Raw genomic sequence first — 27,413 nt, forward strand, 5'->3', positions numbered from 1 at the left:
ACTACTCCATCAGTGTCCAATAATCAATAACCCTGGGTGTTATTATGTATCCATAGCAAACCCTCTCCCAAAAACGAATGCCTTCTAATTGATCTGCTTTTTGTGAAGATCTAGTGAGGTTCTCTGAGTGACAGGCACAAGTAGACAAGAACCAACATCCTCATCTGTAAGCAAAGCAGGACACACACACACACACAACAGGCTACATTTGCTACATTTGCAGTTATGTGCTCATGCAGTCAAGTGCATGTCTTTTGCGTGTGTGCATCTGCATTATTCAGTGGCGTGTGTGACATTGCCTGTGTGTGTTTGAGTATACTGAATGTGTACTGATGAGGCTTTGCGAGTGAGATTGGCTTCCCTGGCATTGCATAATTGTGATTTCCGGGCCGTCTTCAGCGCTTTGAAGGGCTGAGCTGGCCGAGGTGGCTGAGCAGCGGAGCGTTAAGCTCAACAAATGGCCCTGTTTCCTGCTGAGGGCGCCGAGGAGAACGGCATCTCATTTACTCGCCTGAGCACTATTTGAAATATGAGAAGCCTGTGACAAGCCTTCAGTCCAGGACGGAGACGCAGGTTTACAAGGAGATGAAGAAGGAGGGAGGAGCACACAAGAATGAACTAGAGAGCAAATTTAGCTCTGAAGAAACACTGAGTCCATCCAACACAATTACATGAAAATGCTCACGTCAAACTCCTTTAAAAAGGCAACTCTAGCAAGCACATGGAGAAAAAAAAAAGGTAAATCTTACCAAAGATGAAAAGCAACACCCGTGTTTTTTAGGCTTTTATTGATATGTTTAATGCACGTAAAATCTGCTCACCTTGGTAATTATGCTAAGAAGTTGGTTTTTTTTTTTAATATTTCTATCCTTGGTGACAACACATCATTTGTACACCTGAAGTGTACATATTAAGTGTCTCCCCCTATGTTGTAAAGTGAGTCAGCGCTATCATTTTTTTTCCCAGTTATTTTCTTTTGTTTGAGTTTTTCAGTTTTTCCACACAGTAATAATATACACTCCAAACTTATTAACTGATAAAAAGAAGACTCTTGAAGTACTTGCTATGATTTGGCTTTTGTCTGCAGAAGGAAAAGGTTGAATCAGTATTTATCTATGATGGTTCCACCTGAGATAGGCATCGGTGAACCTGAACTCAATACCAGTGTTGAGTTTCAGTTAAGATTACACGCCAATGTTCTGATACAATTGGAGCTGCAACTCTCACCTGGATACATGAAAATTAAATCACCAACCTGCAAAAAAATCAGAAGTGACAGATGGATTTTAACAAATTGGGTTGATCATAAACTTCGTCCACCAAATTAGGTATGAGGATACATAACTCCATCTCTGCACGTTGAAGCCCATGAGCATACAGTCAGTCTTACCCTGCGGAAATAATAAAGTAATTACTGGATGTAACCTAAATTCTACAAATAAGTCTGCATGCACCGCCTCCAGCATGTTGAGGGTAATCCTGCTGCTACCGACAGTTGGGAGGAATTTAATCACTTTGTTTTATTGCAGGTACCTGTGTTTGAAAACCTGCAGGCTAAGTTTTGTGTAAAAAAAAATGTATGAGGAACCAAGATGATTTCATTGCCACACATCTCAGCGGACAAATGCCTCCTTTTATTTTTATTTTCTGCCACAACTGCTGTTTTTGACTTGGGGAAGATGGAACCTCTTCCTGATCTGTTGCTTACTGCTGGAATTTACTGAGACGAGAGATGCCAATCGGCCTTACAAGGACATCTTTGCCAAAAAACAAATGTTGGACTCTCTAGGTTAATACTGTATTACTAAAACGATCACCACATTCAAAATGTGAATTATGAGTCAGCCCATTGAAAGACAGTATAGAGTGGAAGTACTACAGTATATATACAATTAAATTGCTTGAGTACAGGGCTGGGGTAAGGGCACCTACAAACAGCACTCAAAGTATTTTCACCTTGGACAAAAGTTAAAGAAAAAAGTTCCAAAAGTCATTGGAAAGTAATGATGAATGGAGATATTATTGCTTTGAAATGTCTACCGTCACATAGATGCTAAGCTACCCTGACTAATACATGGAGTTTCAAATGACGGCTTATTTGGATGCATCAACTTTTATGTTGAGTGTCAGCTTGACAGTTTTTAAGCCGTAGAAAGATGCACACTATGTAACTATTTCTTCCAAAGCATCAGGACTAGAAAGACTTGCAAGGAGTCATCACATTTTTTTTTTGTAATGGTTCACGCTGTGAGAAACCTATATATTGTCAAATATGAATCCCAAGTTGCAGGCTGCACCTTTTTTCTGATGAAGGACAAAGGAGATGCCTTACTTCTTTTTTGTGCTTGCCTTGCTGTGATCCTGACATTAATGGTTTGCTTGTCACTGACAAGTATTTCTATTTGTAGAGAAACAATGATTGAACGTTGGAAAAATGGGTTTACAAGACAAAGATAAAATGGGAAGCATATGCAGAAATGAAGCAAGCAGTACACTCAGCCCTTTCTCCTTCACATTTAAGTTCTAGAGTAGACACTGAGCTGACACCATGTGTGAAGACGGGCTCATATTTGACAAAGTTTCTGAGAGTCTGATGATGTTGGTCTGGGCTGATTTTTTTGGGCTGGCGTTTGCTGCTGCTGGATTCAAAGCTGTGACATTTTCTGCAGCTAACAGAGACAGTCTTTCTGGCAACAGCAGCAGCCTTGTGTCAACAGAGGTTAAACTAGCTGAACAAAGCTCTGTGCCATTGGCAGAACCTTGCCTCGCTTCTCTTCATTGTTCCATCAATTATTAACAAAAAGGCGAAAGAACCCCAAAGAAAAAATGTGTTCATTTGATTTCACTGGCTCAAGTAGCACGTCAGTTTACACCCTGGACAAGAGACCACTATGTCAACTTTATTTATCCCTTCACGTCTGACACATACATCCCAGGGAAGTACATTCTGATAATTTGTTGTAACATTTATGAGGCTACAATATCAGATGGTCTGTAAATGCAATCGTGGTGACTCCCAAAGTTGTTCAGGCAGCCAACAAGAGCAACAGTTTAGCTCAAAAACATCCCCCTATATGGCTCATTCCAGGTACGCACTGTATTTTCTTTTTGTCACTTTGGGGCCTTGCCAACCACTTCACAGCTATCAAGATTGCTGCCACTCAAAATTCCCACCACCAGCCCAACACCTCTAGGCTCCAACTCTAAGGATCATGTCAGAGGAGTTAAGCTGTTGCTCATTACTCCCAATATATGTAAGTATTATCTGTGTGGAGTGATAAGGCCAGAGCCTGCCAAACTTCATGTAAAAAAAATAATTATTAAAGGCTGATATCTTCTAGGCAGTCTCCACTGTGTAAATACAGAAGTGGTACATCAACTAACCATATGTCAATCATGCTATAAGTACGTACAACTCTTATGGTGGGTTCACAAGGTGCAAATTTAGCTGTCTAAGATGAAAAAATATGCAATTGTGGGGAAGAAAGAAAAAAAAAATCAAAAAAATCTTTGCTAAACTAACATCAGAAGCTCGATTCTTCTTCTGAATCATGACCAGGAACACATTCTACTTCACTGATTAGTTCTTAACCGCATTTTTGGCACACATTATTTTTACTTTTGTTTGTTTACACTGATGAAGCAACATCGCCGCACCAGGTCGTGGCCTATAACACAAGAGGGCAACATCCTACAGACTGCACACTCTGCTCTGTATGTCTTAGCCAAGATTATGCAGATCCAAATCGTACAGTGTAGCTTTGATTGATCTCATAGGACTGCCAAATTTGTACAGTGTGAACCCGACCTCAGTTCTCCAGCTAACGGATAATTACTAAAACTGGATTTTATCTGATGTAATAGTGACAATATATGTATGCCTCCCCTGTCTCTCTGTTCTTCATCCTCTCTGCCCTTCCTCCCTCCTGCTTTCTTCCTCTATCCGGCTGGTCTTCAACAGGATGGTCCCCTCGTACGATCCAGATCCTGATCAAGGTTTTTATGCCTCTTAAAAGGGAACATTTCTACCCTTAAGCCAAGATACTGTTTGGCTTAAAGATGTTCTCCTGCAAGGGGAGTTTCTTACTTGCCAGTGATTCTTTTAATATTTGGTCATGTTCTGAAACTCTCATGGCAAATTTATGTTGTAATATATGCCACATCAATAAAATTCAATTTAAAATAGAATTGAATAGTATTAAAATACTGATTTGGATTTGATTGTAAGAACATGTGCATCTTCATAAATGTCAGTCATCTTCAGATTCGCAGCGCTCTCATTGCTTATAATTAGCACAAATCCCCTACCGAGAACAAGCATATTAGCCCTTTGAACCCTAAACCTATTTTGCTCATACATGCATTCTCTTATCAACGTCCCCAGATCTACGGACTTTAGGGTTTTGAGTAGGGCTGAACGATTAATTGCATTTGCGATAATATCGCGATGTGATAAAACGAGATTTTCTAACCGCAAAGGCTGCGATTTGACCAGTCACGTGATCTGGTCACGTTGCCGGCGGAGAAAAAAAGTCAACAGTGCCGCGTGTCCGCCTGTAACCTACTGTATCTACCGTGGCCTCAGGGTTGGGGCTCCGCCAGGCAGGGCTTTATAAATATATGGGCTTTATAAATGTATTAAATATATGAACGCGGAGTCGGCGTGGCGAGGAGCTGCGTGCGGCGCAGAGCACGAGCCGGGCGGACAGTTGCGCTGTGAAGCCTGATTTATGGTCCCGCGTTAAATCGACGCAGAGCTTACGCCGTAGGTTACGCGGCGACGCGCTCCGTAAGATGCGCGTACCGCGTACCTTACGGCGATGGCTCTGCGTTGGTGTAACGCGGAACCATAAATCAGCCTTAAACCAGCTGCAGCCCTTTCAGCTCATCAGGAGAAGTTAAAGAGCGGCTGTGAGTTGTTAATTGCTGGTTCGTTTCGTTAAGCTTTATTGGTTTGTTTGTTAGTTTGCTGGTGTTTTTTTTTTCTCTCTGTGATTTTTGAGTTATTTATGAAGATGTTCTGAGTTCCCTGTGAGCAGTACTAAAGTTGAAGAGGGATGAAATAAAAAACGGTCAAAATCACCCCCCCCTGAAATAAAAACGGTCAAAATCATCCCCCCCTGTAAAACTGCCATCCCTCCTTTCCATCCCTTATGTCATTTCATCAATGAATGTGGTTTTACTGCTATTTCAACATTTAGACTCATCACCAGAAAAATAACTTATTTGACAATTTTCACCTGTTTCAAGTAAATTTTCACCTGAAATAAGTAGGAAAATCTGCCAGTGGGATAAGATTTATCTTCTTATTACAAGCAAAAAAATCTTGTTCCACTGGCAGATTTTTCTACTTATTTCAAGTGAAAATCTACTTGAAACAGGTGAAAATTGTTGTTTTTTCCAGTGATGAGTCTTGTTTTAAGTGTAATGAGATTTCTTTTGACTAAAATGAGACATTTTAACTAGAAATAAGACAAATATTCTTGTTAAGATTTTGAGTTTTTGCAGTGATCCATTTGACTTATCCTGTGAAGGACAGAGTCATATTGATAAGTTCAGAAAACTGTTTTTTATTGTTGTGTTTTGATGTATTTGATGTAAGTCCAGTGGATATTTTAAAGCTTACAGAAGGCTGCATTTAACTGCTGCTATGCCATTCCTGCAGTATTTCTGCAGGTCAGTGCTATTATTTGTTATATATTTTATTATTTGTAATCAGCACAAATTATCTGTCCCCATATGATAAAATCCACCATCCCCCCTGATTTTCTTTCGAGTACTGCCTGTGAGGAAGGGTTTTTGTTCCCTGTGGGAGTTTTTCTGTGTTTTTCTATTAAACTACGCCTCGTTTTGGCTAAAGTTTAACCCGGTTTGGGTTCAGAGAGAACGACCCATGTGTAGACGTGCAGGTAAAGGCACAAATTTGTTTTCTTTATTGTTGTAATCTGTGCTTTAAATAAATCTGGCATTGTTTATTATAAAACAGACTGATTTATTGCTTGTGTAGTTGAAAAATACATGAGAACAGGACCTTGAAAAAAATAATCGCATATTAAATCGCAATCGCAATATTGAGGAAAGAAATCGCAATTAGATTATTTTCAAAAATCGTTCAGCCCTAGTTTTGAGGGTAAGAAGGTATAGCTACCTCTTCAACCTGCACCTGTGGACGTGGTGGACATTAAAAGAGTCAGAGAAAGACAGAAGAAGATGTATCTTTTTCTTTTCAAACGCAACAATAAAGGTAATTTTCACTGAAGTTTTGCAAAGAAAAAAGTTGGACTGAAATGAAAGAGACCAAAAAAGGTTCACAGGTGAGACTGACTGAGAGAGATGTGCAAGTTCATAATCGAAGAGGATTCAATCAATTGAAATCTATTTTATAACTTAAAAGCCCCAGTTTAGTTATCTTGACAATTTTAAATGAAACAGCAGGGATACAACTTGTATCTTAAAATGCAACACAATACATGAATCTAGTGGCTAATTAGAAATTAAGATATTGTTTTCATATAAAGGATAGGCTTTGCAGCAACAGAATATCCAAATATGCAAAATACTAATACATCATTTAAAAATAGACTAAATTTGACATGACATTTTAACACTTGAATGGTTATATTTTTCTTTGTCTGTTTGTGTCTTCAAAACCCTCCAAAAAGTAATTTCTGAAAGCAGCCCAGATTGAAAGGTTCAACTGAGTCAGTAATGAAATAATCAATAATCCTTTTGTGTATTAAGCAATCACAGAACCAGTAGTCCCAGTGAAGCTGAAAAAATATTACATTTTAAATATATAATAAAATATTATTTTATAATAAGTCAAAACAAAACTAGGCATTCCTCCTGAGCAAAACTGCATGTTTCTGAAACATGTTGCTTTGCCATTGCTCCTTTAGATTACCACCCTGACCCATCCCTCTATAGTTTCACTTTAAAGAGGATCACACTTTGGGAAGCCTTCTTTATATTTTAGCGTTATTTCCGCACAGATAAGAGTGAGTTTGATGATCTCTTTAACAAGGTTGGTCCTGGATCAACAGCAACCATCAGAACCGTTGGTCCCAGTGAAGCTGCAGTCTGTCTGCAGTAAACACTGACACACTGGGTCGGAGCGGATTTGGTCATGATGTTTAAACTGTGTTTTGTGATTAATAAGCACGGTTTTTAATTATTTCGCGCTGGATCGATGTAGCAAATAAAATCGTTTGGACCATCCAGCCCCTCAACCATCAGTTACATGTTTCACATGACCAGTTCATGTAAAAACGGCAGTCAAACCAGCAAAAATGTCAGTTTGCTGGATGAAATATATTAATTCCTGATAAAATAAGTTTGTCAGTGCACAGCTCTGCTCATGTACGCATCTGAATGAGTGTACGTTTGTGTGTACACGAAAGTACAATCTGCATTGAGGGTTCTCGCTTCGGGAATCCCGGTCTGTGATTGGATGTTGCCTCGGCAGCGCTGCTGCTCATTTGCATAAAGTTCAGATTTTTCAAATTCAAATTGACGCGCTGCTCCGGCTGCTCCCGAGGCCTCCGCTGCCTCTGCTGCTCTCGCTGCTTCCGCTGCCTCTGTTGCTCTCGCTGCTCCCGCTGCCTCTCGACACGCGTTTTTATAGAAAATGAATGGCAGCCGGCTGCCCATGATGCACGTGGTGCTTTCAGTGTGAATGCAGGGTTACACATCTTCTTCATCTCTTCCTTTAACCGCTGGTACTTCTTGTGTTTCTTCCTCTTGTGACTGCTGTCACTTGGGATTGCTACATCAGTCACTGCTGCTCTCTTCTACTACTACTACTACTACTACTACTACTGTCATTTAGCAGAGTTTTCTGGAGTCAGTTGACCTCTACACAACTACAGTGTTGGTTGGTTAGCTGTCAACAGTGTAACGGTCTGGATCTGGAAGCCCCACAGGTCTCCCGCAGGATCCATCACTACTGCAGGTATCTCCTGTGTTGACTTTGACATATACCTCCAAGAGTGAACGATATCTATATATATATATATATATATATATACATATATATATATACACCATATTTTCTGGACTATAAGCCGCTACTTTTTTCATAGGTTTTCAACCGTGCGGCTTATACAAAGGTGCGGCTATTCTGTGGATTTTTCTTCCACCGCTCGGGACGCTCTAACCGGAATTAGAATCAAAACTAAGACAAAATAAATGCAAAGAAGAATACGTTACTTCTTCTTTAGCAGATAGAAGTAGGTAGAAGCAGATTTCAAACAGATAAATAGATAAATAAATACTGGTTATTTTCTCTTGGTTCTGTCCCGTTTTAATCAGCAAAGTTGCTGCTGTGTTAAAAGACACTGTTAGGAAAGGATCTATTTAGGTACAAACATGTACATCATTTACAGTTCAAAATCCTTCTGTACATGTAGTAAATATCTAATCTAACAACATAAATATCTGCAGCTTGCATATCTTTTTTTTTTTAAATAGAGCGGATGCGGCTTATATACAGGTGCGGCTTGTATATCTTTTTTTGATATTTTTTTAAAAATAGAGCGGGCGCGGCTTATATACAGGTGCGGCTTATAGTCCAAAAAATACGGTATATATACACACACACATATACACATACTGTATATGATGTTAACCCAAGATTAATATGCCCATTTTTAAGGTGTTTATTTATTAGTGGACGACATACCCCTAAGCTGTCTTCCTGTCGGTGTTGTCTCCAGTTGTGTCCTGTGTCACTGAACATCAACAGGTAGGCCATCAGCCAGTCAGAGCTGCCATAGCGACCCTGCGTGGCAACAGCGGTGATTTGTGTTCGCCTTCCCAGATCAACCTCCAACCACTGGTATTTGTCCGAGTGCAGAGGAGACCAGCCCCCAGCTCCTGAAACATGGACAAAGACAAAAAGTGTTTTTTATTGCCAGGAAACGTCCACGTCTGAATCTGTACAAGTAGCGTGAGTATTTAAGTGGTTATGATTAGGCAAATAGTATTTGTCGTTTTGGTTGGTATTCAGACTAGATTTTACAGTAAGGTCATGCTATTTCCAGTTTACATTAGTGTGTAAGTTTGTGTGTGTTTGTTACAGAAAGGAGGCTGGAAAAAGAGAGAGCAAGGATCAAGAGCCAAACCACTAGAGTAAAATGTGGTTCATTATATTTTAATCTTCTTGAAATTAAACTTTAAAACTTTAATTTATAGTTTGCAGCAGATACTTCGTGTTGAGATTTTTAATGTTTTTTTTTTGCATATCGCTAGTTCTATATTTCTATTCTGTTGGGAATCCACCACAGCAGTTATGCATAATTCACAGTTTATAAAACTGCTTAGTTCAGTTCATCCACAGATGCCACAAGTGAGCACAATGGGCTTCAAAATCATTTAAAATCTTGTTTATTTACATGTCCGCACTGATATGATTGAAATCACTGAGCTGAAACATTTGTCTTTTCCACAGTGATTTGCAAAACATGATCATGTCTCTCAGGAGTACCGTGCTCCAGTTTAGTCATGGCAACAGCTGTTGCAACAGCTGTAGAGGACACTCAGAGCTGTAGGAGATTAACTTATACCGTGTTCATATAGCAGAAAAAAGTCCCATCAGAACGGCACGATAGCTGACAGTTGCAGACAAAAGAAAGAATGTAAATATACGAGAAGGTGAATAGAAATATATTAATCATTGAAGGAAGAATGACACCAGAGGGCAAGTTTCTACAAAAAGGAACTGTTTTATAATTCCGTTCGGAATGAAAAAACGCAAATGCAAATAAATTCTAGATTGCATGAGTATTTAGTCATGTTAACTTCATTTTATTGGAGTTTTAGCTTAACATATCCACAATTTCTGTTATCCATTGATCAAATTTGTTGTTTTCAAATGTGTTATAAAAATATATTGGACCTTACCTTTTGGAAATTACCTTTACAACTAAACATGAATAAATGCAAAAATGCATAAATAAATAAATAAAAATTCATGAATAGTCTAGTGATTAATAACTAAAAGTGATGGCATGACTTCAGCATCTAGCACTACTGTGAAGAACCTTGGATTTATGTGTGATTTAAAGGATAAATCCTGGTCAAAAATAAAACATGTTTGTATAACATGTCTTTCACCTAAACAATACTGAAAAAAGATGGAAAATCATGTCTTAAAACAATGCAAAAGAAGTAGCCATGTATGTGTCAATTAACAAGGAATTATTTCTACCAAGGAATAGGCTACTGCAATTCCTTGGTAGTAGGAAATCCTCAAGTTACTCTGAACTGCCTCCAGCTGGTCCAAAAAGGTGCCGCCAGAGTTCTGAAGAGGATTAGCATGAGAGATTGTACTTCCACAATTTTAGCTTCACTGGCTTCCTGTTAAGTTCAGGCTGGAATTTTAAATTCTTCTCTTCACAGTATAAAGCCCTCAAGGGCCTATAGCTCTCGCTCATCTTAAGGAATTTATACTGCCATGTTATTCCTACAGAGGAAGGCAAGGCAATCTTATTTTCGTGGCACACTTTATACACAAAAGCAACTCAAAGTGCTTTTCAAAGACATTGAGATGAAAGAAAGATGAAAAAAGAACATAAGAATGCAAATAAAACTTTAAAAGACATAATGAAAATCAGAAAAAGAATACATTTGGGAAAAAAAACAAAGAATAAAGCATGGGAAAACAGCAGCATTTTCAGTTTAACTTTAAAAGAGTTGGAGCAAATTTAATATCAATAGGAAGTTTATTCCATCTGTGTGCAGCATATTAGCTAAATGCCGTTTCACCCTGTTTGGTTCTAACTTGTGGTTCTTTCGGCTCACTGCCTCCTAAAGATCTCAGAGCCCTACATGGTCTTAAATCTGCAGGAAGATCAGAATTGTATTCTGGACCCATATTGTTTATCGATTTGTAAACCAACAACAACATTTTAGGGTCTATTCTGTAGGTATCTGGGAGCCAGTCTCAGCACGTGATTAACGTCCTCTGTTTTCTTGGTTCTTGTCAGAACTTTCACTGCAGAGTTCTGGGTGAGTTGAAGTTGTCTTATCATTTTTTGGGGGGAAGACCTGACAGGGGAGCATTACAGTAGTCAAGTCTGCTGGAGATGAAAGCATGGGTGAGCCTCTCTAAATCTCCTCTGGACATCACATCTCTGACTCTTGATATTGTTTGAAGTGATAAAAAGCTGTTTTAGTTTCAGCCTTGATGTGTTCTTTTATCTTGAGCGCTTCGGACACAGGCTGGGTATCAACTTTTATTCTTTCTATTTTATTACCAAATATTATTTCTGTCTTCTCCTGATTTAATTGAAGGAGTCTTGAATGCATCCAGCTATTCACATCCTGCAAGCACTGACAGAGTCAATCTAATGGACCAGAGTCATTTGGTGGAAAAGCCGAGTAAATCTAGTTCTCACTTAATCCTCAAACTGCAGGTTTATTTGTGGCTCCTATGGCAGGCAGAGCCTTTTGTTATCAGACTTCTCTCAACTCCCAGTTGTTCAAGAAGCAGAGATTGGCTCTGTTTTTAAAAAACATTTCTTTTTGATAAAGCTCATCATAGTTAGGCGAAGCTGCACTGATGATATGCCTACTCTTCTTGGAAGTCATTATTATTGTCTGTCTTTGGACAAAGTTGGAATGAAATGGATTATGGATGAATGAAAATATAAACTGGATTTTACTGGATTGTATTTCACTTAAACTGTAAACCTTGAGTGCTTTCTGTGTAAAGTGGCTTTAGATGACTTTGTTGTGAATTGGTGCAATACCAGTAAAGTTAATTGCAATTGAATTGAATTAAAAGAGCCATTGATATGTTGTTGTATGTTTTGGCGCCACAAACATTTCAAATATGTTGAGACTCCAGAATTTCTGGAGCTGATTATAAATGCAATGATTTACTTTCAAATGAAGTCGCTATTATAAAAAGCCATATCAATGTAGCTTACAGATTTTAGATTTTGTTGATGTGACTTTTAACTTCCTTTCTCTTCTATAAAAGGGGCTGATTAGTTTACAGTGATTTCACACTAAGTTCAAACAGCTGTTGCTTTTCTGATGGAGAAGAGGAGTGTTCACTGACTCTGCAAAGGGAATAGATGAGAAAATATTTCCGTAAAAGAGATTGTAGCGAAAGATACATACAGGGGAAGAAAAATCAATCTAGATCATAAATCATCAGATTTAGAAAGAGAACAGTAGATGAGCTTGTTAGAAAAAATATTTCTATTTCCACAATATTTTTCTACACAAAAGGCAAAATCCATGACAATATGCACAACTGGTCGCAGTCTCACATAATGTCTTGAGTTCAAGGTTCTGATACCATCTTGGCACAGGATGCTTTTAAAAATTGAAATACATGTTTAAGAGATTGTAAACTGATGGTTCAGCAAAAATACATGAAAGGAACAAAATAGCTGGATTTGAAAGGTCTCAGTCTTAAATTAACCTCAACAAGCAGCCCAGATGGGAACAGGAAAGACGCCAACAATACAGCCCCCAGGATGTACACGGTCTGAACTCTCTACTGTAATGTCTAACAATTGACATTTGTTCTCCGGGTGTTGAGGTTTATTAGTGAAAAGTTAACCTGTTGCAGAGTATCGGTGGGCTGCAGGGTAGGGGCAAAGAGATGAGCAGAGATGGACAGACACAAGAGTTCTGCCTCAATACAGTTGCTCACCTTTTCAGAGGGAGTGCCAAAGTCAGCCAACTGCAGTTTCATTCCTACTTTGGATGCTGCCAACATCCCCGTCACAAACGTGTGTGTGTGTGTGTGTGTGTGTGTGTGTGTGTGTGTGTGTGTGTGTGTGTGTGTGTGTGTGTGTGTGTGCGCGCGTGTGTGTGTGTGTGTGTGTGTGTGTGTGTGTGTGTGTGTGTGTGAATAATGAAAAAAAAAAAAGACTGTGAAGAAACATACAAAGTAATGGAAAACATCTGCTGCAAGATGATAACATACCAAATTGTGGGGAACGTATGTGTGCATGTAGGCCTGCATGTTTAATAAAAAAAAAGAAATGTAAAAAAAAAAAGTTGAGTCAGGGCAAAAGAAATCTACTGAACCAGATGGAGAGATTTCTCCCCTATAGACACACACACACACAATAAAACAAGCAGCTTGAAAAGATTGTGTTGCCAAGGTGATGTCATGCTGACATGGGGATAATTTTGATCAATATTACAAATGTCAAGCAACGCTAGTCAGGACACATGCAGTGGTGTGACTGTTATCGTTTTGGTTTTATTTTCTTGTGTTTCTTGGGGGTTTTCTCAGTCTTGATTTAGTATTGTTTGATGGTGTTTCTGTGTGCTTTGTTTCCTCTTTTTGTTTGAAAGTTTCTTTGTGTGTTTGGTTCTGTTTGTCTTCTCTCGGCCCAGTCTGTCCCGATAGCTCACACCTGTGTCTCATCAGTCCCTGTGAGACTTTATTGTCACACAGCTTCCCTGCTCGTCCATCTGTTCGGCGGCCCACGTGGTCCCCTTTGTAATTTATTTGGAATAGAAATTGAGAGTTGTGTCAGTTCTTTTTTTCCTGCCTGTGCGGTCCTTTGTGTTTTAACTAAAGGATTTTTTCTTTGAAACTCCTGCCGCTGGATCTCCTGCATTTGGGTCCTCTCCCCACCTTCATCATAACGATAATTGTGTCGTATCTACAACCCCAAATCCTAAAAAGTTGCTGTGATGTGTTAAATGTAAAGATACACAATTCGATGATTTTCAAACCCATATTGCAGTCCTAATCAAACAAATATCACGTGTTGAAACTGAGACATTTTGCCATTGAATGGAAAATATTTGCTCATTGGCACCAACATGCTTTTAACAAGTTGGAACAAGGTGATGTTTACTGTTCTTGAGCCTACTCTCTTCTTTTGACAACTGTCTTTAAAATGTCTGGGAAGTGATGAGAGCAGTTGACTGAGTTTCAGGAGAGAATTTTGGTGATGCATACCTGGTTCTTTGTTGTAAGATTTTTTTGTTTCTAGATGTACCTAAAGTTTTCTGTTAGTGAAGGGTCTTGAACTGCAGGCAGGTCATTTCAGTACCTGCTGTTCTCCTGCAAAACCACGGGTTCTGACTAGGGCTGCAACTAACGACTATTTTAATAGGTCGACTAGTCACCGACTATTGAAACGATTAGTCGACTAATCGGATAATTAGTAATTTTTTTTTTAATTTAGTATGAGGTTCCATTAATTATGTGGCAAATGATAATAAACACAAGAAAGATGGGTACTAGAGTACGGAGCCCCTTTGGTGACATTTGAAAAAAATTAAATAATGCGTGGCCACGCATTAATAACTCGTGGCCACGAGATAATCAATGCGTGGTCACGAGTTATTAATGTGTGGCCATGCATTAATAACTCGTGGATGGCATTATAACCTACTGTCTGGACTTGTGGATGCAACTTCCTTGGTGGGATGGTTATTCATCATCATTAATAACGGTAATTATAGTCTATTTATATTGAAGAGCAAGAGTATTGTCATGTCATGATACATAATGCGTGGCCACGAGATAATCAATGCGTGGCCACGAGTTATTAATGCGTGGCCACGCATTATTTTATTTTTTTCAAATGTCACCAGAGGGGCTCCGTACTAGAGCCCTGCTATAGCGGGGCTGTTTTCTTCATGCTGCTCCCGCTGAATTTCTGACCATCACCGCCTGCAACGTGTGTGTTCCACTCCCGCCCCTCCCGCACAACTCATGAATTCATGCCCGCACGGCGCAAAATAAAGATGCATTGATTTAGTGTCTTCTCCTGTCCCGCAAGAGAAAAGTCCAGACAATAATATCTGATTTAATGTTAACATGATCATTGTGGAGCTTGATGAATAATTGACAGTTCATAAGCACCTGACTGAAAGTTAGATACAAATCCATCATTGTCATCAGCGCACAAGCCTTTTTTCGCCTTTCGCGCTGCATCAATTATGTGATTGAGGTTGTAGCAACGAGAGTAGCTGTGAGTGGCTCAAATAATACTAATAAATAACATAAAAATAAACAAAGTTTAGAATGAAACGATTCATTTAACAAATGAATCGTTTGGCCATTACATTGCTGTGGAGGGAGAGAATGCTGCTGACCGACTGCGGTCCCGTGCGTCTCTCTTCCAAAATGCGCCACAGACACTAAACGCAGTTTCTCCAAATATCTGACTTAATTTAATACTTTGTCAGGCATAACGTTAAAGCTTTCTTTTAAAACCAAAATACGCTTAATATCTTACCAAGGCGAGTCCATTTCGTTCAGCACTCCGACTTGCTTTCTCTTCAAGCTTCGGTGAAAAGCAACGTCGGCTTTGCAAACCTTGCAAGTATCTTTTTATTCACCGTATCGAGGCTAAAATGCTCCCAAACTTTTGAAGTTTTATTACCCGCAGCTGCACTGAGACACTGTCGTGCATGCGCGACTCTCGACAGAGATTGTGTTGAAGTGAGACGCCTCACTCCATTGGAGAAACACGTCTGGCGACAATTGTCGACAATGGAATTCATCGTCGACAATTTTGATTATCGATTTTTGTCGACAACGTCGACGAATCGTTGCAGCCCTAGTTCTGACGGATCCAGAATATGATCCATCTTTCCTGCAAGAGATGTTACAAAAGGGAACATACCGTATGTCGCTCGAAAACCTCTATGTACTTTACAGCAGTGGTCCCCAACCTTTTCTGAACCGCGGACCGGTTTAATGTCTGCAGTGTTTCCCCTACCATTATATAGGCCTGGCGGGGCCGCCAGGCCAACGAGACCCCCCGCCAGGCCTAAAAAAAAAATCAATGATCATTTGCGTTTAGGAGCCTCTGCAGCTGTTCTGCAACGGGAGTCAACCTGCTTCGTTCCTAGTAACGCTGCTGAGAGCGCAGGCATATTATTATATATTATGGGATGTATAGAGTTTGTAGCTAGCCAAAAAAAAAAAGAAAAAATATCGCGGGTGACAGACAACATGATATAAAGAAATGTTTCTGCCAGGTCCGTGTGTTTGTGTTTGCATGAGACGCTGCATGAGGGAAAAAACAGCGCACCAGGCGTCCGCGGGGTCCTAGCGCCAGCCATGTATGAGCCTGAACCGGTCCGACTGGTGACCCAGTAAAAAACAACGCATTTAAACATCTGGCTGGGATCCCAAATTGCTTAATAACCATAAATACAGCCCTTAGTTGTACCACACTCCCCATGGTAAATTTCCAATTTGTTGTTTAGCTTACATTTTTGTTCTGATTGAGCTTCTTTTTTTGGTAAGCAATAATGACGAAAATAACAGACAATAGATTGTCTTTCCACTAGAACCACTAAAGGTTCATTTTTTCCCCAGTCAAATGCATGTAACTCTGTTATAACAAAACGGGAAAAAAAATCTTCTACAATGTTTAAATTATTTATAACTGATATAATCTCAATTGTGAATAGGGATGTTTTGTCACATATGCCGTCAGCACAAGCAGCCGTTAAAAGAGGACCAGAGGGTTTTCATAGAGATCCCTCTGAAATGTATAGAAAAGATGTGCTCAATGCTCATATGGGTCAGACCTTTCAGGCCCATGACACTTTGGTTAAAGGTTAGATTAAATCTTATTATTTCATTGAAGTGATATCATTCAGCAATATAGGCCTACAATGATTTTTAATGTAAAACTTTGTTATATTGCTGCATGTCACATGTCCAATATGCCGTCCCACGCGCCTCGTCTGTTTAGGATTTTTTCGGTGGGTACCACCGGGCCTGAAAAAAATTCTAGGGGAAACACTGGTCTGACAATATTTTCACGGCCCAATCTAAAAGGGGTAGCAGATAAAAACTAAATAAAATGACCGGCATTAAAAAGTTAGTAATAATAATAATAATAATAATAATAATAATAATAATAATAATAATAAAAAAACATCATTTTTGAAGAAATAAAATGAAATAATGGAAATTGTAAATTACTTATAATATCAGTGTTTCTATAAATGTGTTTTTATGTTTGTTTTCTCATTAACGTTATTTAAAGCCAGGATTTTATTTTATTGTTATATATTAAGTAGACTGATATTTAGTGCTTTTATTTTGAAGGCGTCTCACCGAGACCTCGTAAACATCCGGCGCTTCGGAATTTAAGGGTAAAAGTTTAATGGCTGTAGAAAGTGTGTCTGAAAGACTAAACTAGTGTCGGGAATGCTAAAGTGGAGCCTAACTGACACAAAAAGCACCTGCTGATGAGGATTTGTGCAAATTTTATACCGTATTTATGTCCAGCTTGAGTTTGGTCGCTCATGTATTGTGGTTAACGGTAGCTTTATTGCCAACCGAGCGAGCAGCTGCGTCGGTCTGTATTTAAGTTAAACTTATATGAATGTAGAAAGACTAACTATTTTATTTTATTTTATTCCTTTATAGCTCTTACGGTGTGTTTGCAGTGTATTTACATCCAAGGAATAAAAACATTGTGAACCATCAGTTTGAGAGTCATCCATCATCAGTCAGGGATTCTACAAAATTTATTTTTTAATAAATTTTTTTTTTTTTTTTTTTTTTCTCTCTGTGCGGCCCGGTACCAAATGACCCACGGCCCGGTACCGGGCCGCGGCCCGGGGGTTGGGGACCACTGCTTTACAGTGTTGATGATGCCTTTCCAGATGTGTCAACCATTACATGTGTCGTGGGCTTATAGTTCCACTCTGCATAAACATTCCCAAAAAGTCCAGCAGACGGATGATTTAATCCAGGAAGTTCACTGAGACTTTTGTAAAACTCCAGAAAATACAATAAAGTTATACAGTATTAACAAAATACAATGATATATATAATGAGAGCTCACCAATATAGTTATATGAATATTCAAATACTGATGCAAATGTTTACTAACCCAATGAAACAAGATGAATAAACTTACAGATAATGCTTGAGCGAAGGGGAGAAGAAAGAACATCTGAAATGAGAACATGCAGAATGACTGTGGCGTTGAATGAAGCTGGAGACTGTATGACACAGTTACAATAGCTCCTCCCACTATAGATAACGTCTCATAAAGTAAAATATATTAAACAGCAAACATGACAACATCTACCAGTGCAACTCCTGAAACTCCAATTAGACACAGCTGGTTGCAGATTGGTGAACCTCTACCTGCTTTAACGTCTGTGAGGCTCGGCCTCTCTGAAATACTGTCTTTGTTCTTATCTTGTCTCTGATACATTATGTATGTTGTATTGTGAATAACATATAGGATTGTGAGTTCTACAAATCATTGCATTCTGGTTTTCTTTGCATTTCAAGCACTGTTCCAACTTATTTAGAATTGGGGTTTGTATAATCAATCATGTTTATATTGATTTATTGTAGCAGCACAACCCACTCAATGGGTTCCATTGGAATTGTTCCACTTTGAATGGGGGTAAGTAAATATACTGAAACTATTATCACTATTTATTGTTTGTTTTTTTTTTTTTAAGTAAAAACAAAAACTGAAATGATATCTCACTGCTGTGTTCAAACGGCTTGGATTTTGTCATAAGACAGCTAAAAAACAGATCAAAGTGCAAAGTTTCTGCTGTTCTTTAGAGAAAAAAAGACTGACAATGTCTGGCATAGGATGATTTGTTTTGCATTTTGAGGTATAATGTCACATAAGAAGGCAGTTTGTTTAGTTAACTCCCAGAAAGCTTTAGAACAGCTGACACACTGACTACGTTTACATGCAGTCAATAACCCTTTTCTAACCGGAATATTAGCAATAACCAAGTTGCATGTTCTTTTCGCAAGGAATCTTGCTCTTTTGAGTCCAGGAAGTACTTATAAACATGGCGAAACGCAAGACCAGGAGGAAACTAATCACTTCATAAATGTAATGAAAGATATGAACATTTTGGCATTTGTAGACGGTAGAAAGTACGGGGAATCGGGGATAGATGCTGATAAAGGCGTACTACAGGGCCGAGAAACAAAACGACTTCTACTGGGCTGTTCATTATCCGCGTGCTGCTGTCTGCTGTTATTTTTTGTTGTTTTGAATTTGGATACAGGAAGAAGAAGCGGAAATGACGGGAATTGCGTCATGACGTTCTTCTTGCATCGCTGGTTTGATCGAGATATCCCAAATGATTAATTACCATGTATACAGGGATAACCCTGTTTGCTCACGCATGTAAACAGATTATTCCAAATTTTTCAGTAAACAGAATATTGACCTTAACCCGAATTTTGACTGCATATAAACGTAGTCATTGTTTATCTAAATCCAGTTCCAAATCTTACTCTTTAAGCTTGAGTTGCAAATCTTCATTCGATTTTAACTACCACCTATCTTTTGCACTTTTTTCTTTCTTTCTTTTTGTTTAAATTTTAGATCATGCTTTTTGTTCTACTATGTGATGGTGTTCTAATTAGTGCTGTCAAGCGATTAAAAAAAATTGAGCAATTAATTGAGATCTGTAAATAATGAATCGCTTTTTTAATCTCACATAAAAATTGCAGAGAAAAGCCCTCAACTTGAGGTGTTTTCCTTTAAATTAATTACATTATTTTGACAGATCAAAAGACTGATATATAACAACAACAAAAAGTGGCTTTATAAAGACTTGAGCAGATGCAGTCCATTTACATCCACTTGCCATCAACATTCGCCAGCCTCTCTTTTGCATACGTGCGCATGCGCGCGGTGCTCTCCTCGAGCGTTGCTGTGGCAACATGGTTGCTGCTAACGTTAGCTGCGGCTGCGTTCGCGACCGGATGCTTTGCATTTATGTGGCTAAACTTGAGCTGGTTTGGTGATGAGTAAAGTCCTTTAAACAAAGAACACATATCACGATACCTTTATCAATGGTGTCGTCAGGGCGTTTTAGAGATGTAAATTCCCCATTCACTGGACCGACAACTTTCACATGCTCCTCCATTTTCTCTTCTCTCTTCTCTTCTCCTCTACCAGTCTACCAGCGGAGCTAACCACGCCCACACACAGGGACAGCCAATCAGCCTCCACTTCAAGGTGTGACTGACCATTGTTTTCCACCCACAACTCAAGCACAAGAAGCCCACCGCACAAATATAATACATCCATGGCACAAACCCAGATTTCACAATAAAGGCAACTCGCGAACATACGGAGTATTAGGGCCATGCAAGAGAAAAAATATTTGAGAGGGGAAGTTTTTTTTTTATTGTGCACTTCGAGAAAAAAGTCGTAATGTTGAGAAAAAGTCAAAATGTCGAGAAAAAATTAGAAATGTCAAGATTAATGTTGAAATACAATTTTGAGAAAAAAGTCGAAATTTTGTGAATAAAGTTGAAATTTCCCCTTTTTTCTCAACATTTCAACTTTATTTGCGAAATTTTGACTTTTTTCTCGACATTTCCACGACATTTTGACTTTTTTCTCGAAATTATACTTCAACAATATTCTCGACATTTCAACTTTTTTCTCAACATTTCGACTTTCCACTTGACATTTCGACTTTTTTCTCAACATTTCGACTTTTTTTGCGACATTTCGACATTTCGACTTTTTTCTCAACATTTCGACTTTATTCACGAAATGTTGACTTTTTTCTCAACATTTCGACTTTTTTCTTGAAATTGTACTTCAAAATTAATCTCGACTTTTCGACTTTTTTCTCGACATTTCAACTTTTTTCTCAAAGTGCATAATGAAAAAAAAAACGTCCTCCTCTAAAATATGATTTTTATTTTTTCTCCTGTCTGGCCTTAATACTCTTCCGTACGAACAGAAAAAGTAAAATGAGAAAATAAAAAATAGATTAAGCGATTAAAAAACATAAGGCGCTAAATATGCCTGTAATTAATTAATTAACTAATTTGACACCCCTATTTCTAATGTGTCTGTTAATCACTTTGAATCACCTTGTTGTTGAGTTGTGCTATTCAAATAAACTTGCATTGCCTAGATGTGTGCCTTAAATACATCCAGGTGTGCAAATGTTGTTGCTTGACCTATCAGAACTTTTGAAAGCTGTAACATCTTCATTTGGGCCTTTCCAGATTGTTCAATATGTATTTAAACTTCTGACTTTTGAGGAAATTAATACAAAAATGCTCTCATTGTTCTGGCACTTAGCAGATGAAATCCATTTTGGTTATCCTAACTGACCCAACACAGCTGAAGTGCTGTTTAATTTTATGTCAGAAAGTTAGGAGGGGAAACGATTGTCTTACTGTGTGTGTATGTGTGTGTGTGTATCTGTGTGTGTGTGTAAAAATATTAAAATTATAATCTTTTTGTCTGAGGAGAAACTGAGACTGGGGTTAAAAATGAAAAAAATGTAATTGAACTCCTGTGTCTTGACAAGGATCGAGCTGGGCTATTCCACTACTTCTCTGGATGTTGACTTGTATGCACGTAGGTAAGGCAAAGCTTGTCCACATTTCTGTTGAGCTTATGTGTATCCGTGTCTTGGCCGACTTGGTTGAAACATTATAATGATGTGGAGTAGTTTTGTACCACTGTTAAAGCTGTAAAGTCATTTTTCAAGTCATTAGGACATACTGGCATGTCTTTCGTGCTCTTGTGTAATGGATATTACAGCGCTTTGCTGTAGTATACATGTAAACACCAGCATTTCTGAACAGAGCACACCAACATGTATATAAATTGCTGAACCAAGCTTTGGTGGAATTGGCTCTGTCTGGGGTCATTTTCTCTTCCCTTGCTGTGCTTTCTGCTCATTATGGCAGCAGCTAAAGGCCAGAACTAATACGTACACCAGTAATAGACATGAGCCGCACAACTGAAGAGCCCACAATGACCTTTACTCATAGCAGCTAGACTAGGGAAGAAACAATTGAGGAATGCAAAGAAAAGATGGAGAGGCAGTGGGCACAGTAAAGCCGATCAATTGACATCTACAGGACTGCAGAGGATTAAATGGGAGGAGAGGGTTGTGAGGTTAATGACTGCTCAACAACTTGAGGAGATTCTAAACACATGAAAGATGAGGGATGAATTCACATATGGAAATCTTTGTAGAAAAACAGTTCATATCTACCATCTTTTTTTCTTCAGTTTTGGACAAGGATGCTTGTCAGTCTTGATACAATTCACTTTATTCTTATTTTCTCTCTGTAGCTAACTGTAATGAAGACAAACCATTTTTAGCACTTTGTAAATTAATGCTAAAGTCACAGCAGGAGCATTGAGACACCACTCTACTGAACATTCAAATGACCATATTTCTGCAATAAATAAACTGATCAGGACTTTTGTAGCAAACAGACGGTCACAGTGAGAGGCATATAGGCCAAGTTGTGAAAAAATAGATGTGAAAGTCACCAATCTACAAAGTGTGTGTGAATAATTTTCAATGTTTAAACTTGTTTTTTATTTGTGCTATAAGTGTTCTGGAAAAAGACCCGCAAAGAGGTACAAAAAGTGTATGAACTTTCAAAAATAAGACACCCGTCGACAATGATTTTCTGTAGATGTCACATGGGTTTTGTAACTGACCTGTCTCTTGAGGAGGTTAGCAGCGGCTCAGCAGCAACTCGGAACTTTCTTAATAGTAAGAAACTGAAGTTAGAAATTTAGAAATTAGAAGTTAGAAATTTTGTTAGAAATTTCCCTACTTTGGAGTTGTTAAATGTGTTATTCTTTTACTTTTGGGATACCATGTACCACCATGTCCAATCGATAGTTGAACCACAGTTTTAGGAGGAACAATGTGGGTTCTGCTCTGGACCCTCGATGGGGTCCTGGAGGTGGCGTTGAAGTTTGTTCAGCTAGTCTGTATGTACTATGTGGACTTCGAGAAAGCATTTGATAGTATCCTTTGGGGGGGAGGGGGTGCTCCAGGAGTATGGGGTACTGGGTCTCTTGTTGCAGGTTATTCAGTCCCTTTACTTTACAAACGCCCTGAGAGTTTGGTTCCCAGTGCCAGTCGGAAGTTGGATCATTTCCAGTGGGTTTTGGACTCTGTAAGGGCTGCCCTTTGTCAGCAATTCTGTTCATACGTATTATGGACAGAATTTCTAGGCCCTGACATGGAGCAAAGGGGGTTAGGTTAGGCAGAAATAATGAATCTTAACCAGTCTGTTGTGGTGAATAAAGAGGTGAGCCAAAAAGCAAGTTGAAGTGGATGGATGGATGGATGGATGGATGGATGGATGGATGGATGGATGGATGGATGGATGGATGGATGGATGGATGGATGGATGGATGGATGGATGGATGGATGGATGGATGGATGGATGGATGGATGGATGGATGGATGGATGGATGGATGGATGGATGGGGTACACAATGTAATTACATTATTGTGTATGAACAGATGTATTATATTTTGTGCTGAGGGGAAAAAAATGAATTTGGTAATAGAGAATGTGCTTACCCCTAAAAGTAAAAAAACAAAAGTAACTGATTATTACTGTCTTGTACATTTATCTGTATTAGTAACTGAGCCATGAGTTGTTGACAAATCATTTTGAGTTTTACCCACCTTTTTTCTTTTTTTTTTGTTTATAATGAGTGCTTTTGAGCACTGCAAGCGACTGCTATTTGGTTCCATCACATTCAAGTGAGCAAACATCTCTAGAGCTCAGCAAAATATAAGACTTAGAACAAAATAAATTACACAATGGGCCAGAGAAAAAATATCTGCTTTTTTAAGTGGATAACCATTTGAATAATGTTGTGGACTGGACAAGTACCAAAAAGCATTATTAGCTCCACTTTATATTACCACTTGTGAGAAAGCTCGGACTGCTGTGTATGTGTGAATAAGGAACTGCAGTTCAGTCAGTTTGCTGAGGTCCAGACTTTCCTCCAATGTTGATGTGTGAAAATGATTTAAGGCTGAACTAACACCAGAGAAAATGATAGGATTCTATAGAATTTGTTAATCTTTTGTGGTGGTGGTTGTTGCCTGCTCAGTGTCCTTTTATTCACTAAACAAAGATGATGACAGGAGATGGAAAACTGTAAAGACACATTAATAAAATGTGTTATATTGTACACACTTTAAAAAAAATTGTCATTTTATTCTCTCAAGGATAACAAATGTTTTAGAAACTATCAACTACAAGTCAAAATGTGTTAACTTTTTTTAAATTGGGAACAATAAGCAGTTGAGGTGTGGTTTAAACCAGAATTAAAGTAAGTAAGTACATTTTATTCAAATAGCACCTTTCACAAACAACGGAATGTCACTTCCGGGGCTTCACAAAAAATAAAACATCAATAATAACACAAATAAAAGACTACAATAAAAGTAGAAATACGATAAAAACAAGACAATTCCGATAAAAGTAAGTTAACTCTTTGTTAATATATTTCTGTATTTAATGTTGATGAGGTCATGTACAACATCACTATTACAGCTTTCTTTGCAAATCTTAAAATGAGTCTAAATAACAACGTAAAGACAATGAAATGACAGAGCTTAGGAGTTTGTCACCCCTTACACTTTATATTATGTAATTCCCTGTCAATCTAAAAATGCTTTGGAGGCCTTCATGAACCAGGAACATTTTACAGTATTTTAGTTTGAGAGATCTAGTATTTTTATTCAACTCTGTTCTTCACCTTTTCCAAAATGCTATTTTAGAATGTACGAATTCTGCCTAAAAGTCTGTTATTGGGCAGTTTATTGAAGTCAGATAGGAACCAAGAGATATGAATGTGATTAATGATTAAAGAGAGCTTTCAGTGACTGCACTTGCCGAAGGCTTATCTTTATTGGACATTTCAAACATCATACAGAATACCAAAAAACGAAATATGATACTAAGTCTAATCAATATGATTGAAAATGAACAAAAATATAACTTTCCTCTTGAATATTTTGAAAAATATCCATAGACATATAAGCTTTTGGGCCATATTCAACAATATGTATTTTGTTAGTTGGTGAGACGCTGCAGCTGAGATTAATTCATTACAATAAGAACAGATTTAAAAATAAACATGGCTAAGGTGTGCTATTGTATGCAGAATGCTTCATTAACTTAGGCCGCGTTCAGACTGCAGGCAAATATCCGATTTTTATCCGATCCATATCTCATTTGGGCAATGCGTCGCAGTCTGAACAGCTCCAAACACTCAGATCGGATATGACTGTCCCAGACGCTCCAAACCACCCGCCCATTTCCAGTTGTGGAGCTACTCATCCTTTCACAGAGAGAGCATGTACAATCTCTGATGTCACGTCAAAAACTATTATTTGTAGTTTGAGTGTTGCAAATTCACATTACAAATCATGTTTTAATAGCAGAAAAAAAGACTGCATTTCCACGTACGGTCGCCGCGTCCCCTACGCCGTAGGCTCTGCGTTGGTGTAACGCAGAACCATAAATCAGCCTTCAGTCGCGCTGTTATCCTGAACCTGCAGCCCGTCAGCCCCTCTCCTCCTAGGAGGAGAGGTTATGGAGCGGGGCTGCCAGTTGCTGGTTCGTTTTGTTAACTCTGAGCTTTGTTGGTTGGTTTGTTAGTTTGCTGGTGGTTTTGTTCTGAACACTTCTCTTCTCTGTTTCTCATTTTGCTGGTACGCCGGGTCCCTCCACCGAGACACAACTTTTGCGGTATGCGTTCATTGTTATGTCTAAAAATGATGCGCAGTGCCGACCCAATCAGAAACGGTACAGATATTTTGGGATTTTTTTATATATAAAAAAAATACATGACTTCACACAATACACGCGCTGGGTGACGCCTCCGCTCCGACGTCGTTGCTACGGCAACCCGTCAGATCAGTCAATGATGTGGCCCAGTCTGAACAGAGCCATATCCGATATGGACACTTGCTAAAAACAGTGTGGACAGTCAGCCCTGAAAATCGGATATGAGAAGGAATCAGATATATATCAGATTTGCCTGCAGTCTGAACGTATGTATTGTATGTAATGTATTGATGTAGCAGACCTTCTAAAGAAAATCTTTTTTTTTTCCACAGGTCAATCTTTTGCATAACAAGTGAGATTCAGCATATCCATTTGCTCCACTTCACCAAGACTTCCAAATGAGTGCTTTCCTTCAAATGAATAAATGTCAAAGCTGCTGATCATATATGAATTTATTTGGGCTAAATTTAAAGTAGTGTAATTTTGGATGCCTCCTCCTGCCTCAGTGCTAGGACACAGGCCAAGGACATACGGTTTCAGCAATGGATTAGGATGTTCTTATGGCACCAGAGACGTAAAATGACGTAAAAAGAGAACCTCAAAAATAACAAGTTCAGTTCCCACAGCAGTGATTCAATGCCATTTCAGTGTCAAAACACATTTGAAATCAGAGTAGGGACCTGTTTATTAGTTTTACTAGCTGGAAAACCTCAATATCATACTGTGATAAGCTGCAATATGCAACGTTTTTGTAGTGGAAAACACTTTATGGATATAGACATTGTATACAAACAAAAAAGAAAAAAAAACTCTCCTTTGTCATATCTGTGAGAACAAAAGTCTACTTTAGGCTCCACCAACTTTTTTAAACATATCTCTCAACAGCCCACATATCTCAAGCCCAAGATGTTAACACATGCAGACATGTGAAGACATTTGATTGTTGTAAAAAGGAGTTCTCAGTGAACTTGAATTCCTAAAAAGATTTATTTCTGGACCAAAAGAATAGCATTTAAAAGTCCATCCATGCGTTGCCTAAAGAGATGCCACAAAAGTCAATCAGACAGCTACAGTTGATCCAGAATGCTGCTACCCGAGTTCTCACTAGAACTAAGAAAGTGGACCACATCGCTCCAGTTCTGAGGTCCTTACACCGTCTCTCAGAAAAGAGACTTTTGTTAGTTTATAATCACTGAATGGTTTAGGACCAAAATATACCAGAGACTTGTTGTTGCCATATCAACCATCCAGACCACTCAGGTTTTCTGGTTCAGGTCCACTGTGTGTCCCCAGAATCAGCTTTTATGTTCCACAGGTCTGGAAAAAACATCCGTTCCTTTAAATCGAGGTTAAAAAGTCAGCTGTTTACAGGTTTTTTTGATTGAATTATTTAAACCTTTCTGAATTTAAATTTGAACTATGTTAATTTCAGTACTTAACTGTAACTGTGCCAGTCCAACTTTTGTTTATCATGCCATTGTGCTGTGACTCACTCCCCCCCCCCCCCCCCCCCCCTCTCCACTCTCGTTACTTTTCATGTTTTTATCATGTAAAGCACATCAAATTGCCTTGTTCCTGAAATATACCTGCCTTGCCTTTAAATGAATGCATTCCAGTATATTTGAGAAACACTGAAGCTGTGGAAGTGATTGGTCTGAGGGTTTGATCCACAAAAGTGAATAAACAGACTAAGAACTCACTAGCTTTTTATAATTTCACTTTAGCCTGGTAAAACAGTACTGCATTTGATGTTCCACTGCTGTTGCACGTCTCCAGGATTGTTTTTTCTACCATTGTCCTCCCATGTGTTTCAATGCTTCTGCTTAAACTCCCTGATATCTCTGCAGGTACAGTATCCACACAATAT

General features: G+C 38.6%; 1 protein-coding gene across 1 annotated transcript in view; it reads right to left on the reverse strand.

The window, feature by feature from the left end:
* LOC133458594 (contactin-associated protein-like 4) overlaps nucleotides 1-27,413 on the reverse strand; it is a 154,507-nt gene that overhangs the window by 95,244 nt on the left and 31,850 nt on the right. Inside the window, exon 4 of the mRNA XM_061738655.1 lies at nucleotides 8,681-8,874. Within this exon, the coding sequence (XP_061594639.1) occupies nucleotides 8,681-8,874 (194 nt within the window). The remainder of the gene's footprint in view (nucleotides 1-8,680; nucleotides 8,875-27,413) is intronic.

The sequence above is a fragment of the Cololabis saira genome, chromosome 13, assembly GCF_033807715.1.
Source record: "Cololabis saira isolate AMF1-May2022 chromosome 13, fColSai1.1, whole genome shotgun sequence".
NCBI classification, from domain to species: Eukaryota; Metazoa; Chordata; class Actinopteri; order Beloniformes; family Belonidae; genus Cololabis; species Cololabis saira.